This window comes from Salvelinus namaycush, unplaced genomic scaffold (assembly GCF_016432855.1).
Source record: "Salvelinus namaycush isolate Seneca unplaced genomic scaffold, SaNama_1.0 Scaffold1013, whole genome shotgun sequence".
In the NCBI taxonomy this organism is placed as follows: Eukaryota; Metazoa; Chordata; class Actinopteri; order Salmoniformes; family Salmonidae; genus Salvelinus; species Salvelinus namaycush.
This window is the reverse complement of record NW_024057691.1, coordinates 72,722-75,000: the sequence shown is the minus strand read 5'-3', so window position 1 is coordinate 75,000 and position 2,279 is coordinate 72,722. Positions and strand designations below refer to the sequence as shown.

The 2,279-nt window shown below is 46.7% G+C and overlaps 1 protein-coding gene across 1 annotated transcript in view; it reads right to left on the bottom strand.

Moving 5' to 3' along the window:
* LOC120035296 (erythroid transcription factor-like) overlaps positions 1–1,559 on the bottom strand; it is a 5,655-nt gene extending 4,096 nt beyond the window's left edge. Inside the window, exons 1-2 of the mRNA XM_038982083.1 lie at positions 1,019–1,559; positions 310–793 (exon numbers count right to left, since the gene is read on the bottom strand). Coding sequence (XP_038838011.1) covers positions 310–793; positions 1,019–1,559 — 1,025 coding nt within the window. The remainder of the gene's footprint in view (positions 1–309; positions 794–1,018) is intronic.
* Between the last annotated feature and the right edge of the window lie 720 nt (positions 1,560–2,279).

Here is a 2,279-nt window from a genome sequence, read left to right as displayed (position 1 = left end):
GACTATTGACTGTTACCATTTTATTGTTACTATTTTTATATTTAATTTTGTATTATTATTTACTGCCATTCTATATTATTGTTTGTCATTGTTTTAATTGTATTACAATGTATATTGTATACATTGTTGCTTTGGCAATATTGACACAATGTTTTTCATGCCAATAAAGCAGCTTGAATTTGAATTTGAGAGGTAGAGAGAGAGAGGTAGAGAGAGAGAGAGAGAGAGAGAGAGAGAGAGAGAGAGAGAGAGAGAGAGAGAGAGAGAGAGAGAGAGAGAGAGAGAGAGAGAGCGTGAGAGAGAGAGAGAGGAGAGAGGTTGATTTTGTTTCGTAGTTTGGGGGAGTAGCAGTAGGAGGGATACATGCCAGCCTCAGGGGAGAAGCAGAGAGAGGCAGAGCTGTAGTCCTGACCTGACACCCAGGAGTTGCTGTAGAAGCCCAAGGGGTGACCGTAGGCCTGGGCAGAGTGCGGGTACCCATCCCCTGGTGTAGGGTTCAGGCTCAGGAAACTACTGCTACCTCCGTCCTCACTGGGACTCAGCCTCTCCTCCTTCAAGGCCTCATGAAGCCTCGGGACTTCCTGACAGCCGTGCCCTGGGGAGTAGTGCTCGGCCCTGGGGTTGGTCAGAGAGGAGATTGGGGTTGTGGAGGAGAAGGAGGTGGTGGTGGTGGAGAAAGGGCTGTTGTACCAGGAGGAAGAGGAACAGCTGAGAGACTGGCCTCCAGAATCCTCCTGCTCCAACCACTGGATACTACCGTTAACGTGGGAGGTTGAAGAGTACACCTGGTGAACTACAACACAACAACACAAGAAGCTGAACTGTGAGTCTCTGAGTTGCTCGTGTAAGTCTGATTAGGAGAAACTTCAGTTCAACTTCAATGATTAAGGGAAAGTTGAGACAAACTATTGTGGTTAAGTCTTCCAAATATAGAAAATGCCAATAAAACAACACTGTGTCCAATTGATTACATCCTAGCCATATACATCTGGCAGAAGATCTAAAATACCCCACTGACCTGGGCTGTGTCCGTACGATGGTGCAGACCGACTACGGCTGCTGCTGGAGATGCAGGAAGACAGGCTGGCCAAGTCAGACTCAGCTGAGTGGTACGGCTGGTGCAGGGAGTCTGTGGCTAGACTGGCATTGGCCCAGTGGTACTGGACAGAGTCTGGACTGGCATTAGCCCAGTGGTACTGTAGCGAGTCTGGACTGGCATTAGCCCAGTGGTACTGGAGCGAGTCTGGACTGGCATTAGCCCAGTGGTACTGGAGCGAGTCTGGACTGGCATTAGCCCAGTGGTACTGTAGCGAGTCTGGACTAGTCTTAGCCCAGTGGTACTGGACAGAGTCTGGACTGGCATTAGCCCAGTGGTACTGGACAGAGTCTGGACTAGTCTTAGCCCTGTGGTACTGGAGCGAGTCTGGACTGGCATTAGCCCTGTGGTACTGGACAGAGTCTAGAGAGGTGATCTCTGTAGTAACGCTGGACATGGCTTCAGGAGGGAGCAAGGCTGGAGGAGACATCCAGCGAGACTGTTGCTCTGTAGAACCCTCCATCGGCGTGGAGGAGACTAGGGTGAAGGAGAGATGAGCACACCGTTACCCTGTCGCGTCTCTACCTTGCACATCATTCCATTCAACGTTACTGTAGTACTATAGAGAGACACAGTATATTACATCTGACTACATTCATACACACCTACAGAACTAGCCACTTACATTGATGACTGTTAATGAGGACGGCACTATTAGCAGATAGCTTGTGATCGTCAATAGTGATGGCTCGTGACGATACAGTAATTAAGTGACGGATCGTGACGATACAGTAATTAAGTGACGGATCGTGACGATACAGTAATTAAGTGACGGATCGTGACGATACAGTAATTAAGTGACGGATCGTGACGATACAGTAATTAAGTGACGGATCGTGATGATACAGTAATTAGATGATGGATCGTGATGATACAGTAATTAGGTGATGGATCGTGATGATGCAGTAATTAAGTGATGGATCGTGATGATACAGTAATTAGGTGATGAATCGTGATGATACAGTAATTAAGTGATGGATCGTGATGATACAGTAATTAGGTGATGGATCGTGATTATACAGTAATTAGGTGATGGATCGTGATGATACAGTAATTAAGTGAGGGATCGTGATGATACAGTAATTAGGTGATGGATCGTGATGATACAGTAATTAGGTGATGGATCGTGATGATACAGTAATTAAGTGATGGATCGTGATGATACAGTAATTAAGTGATGGAT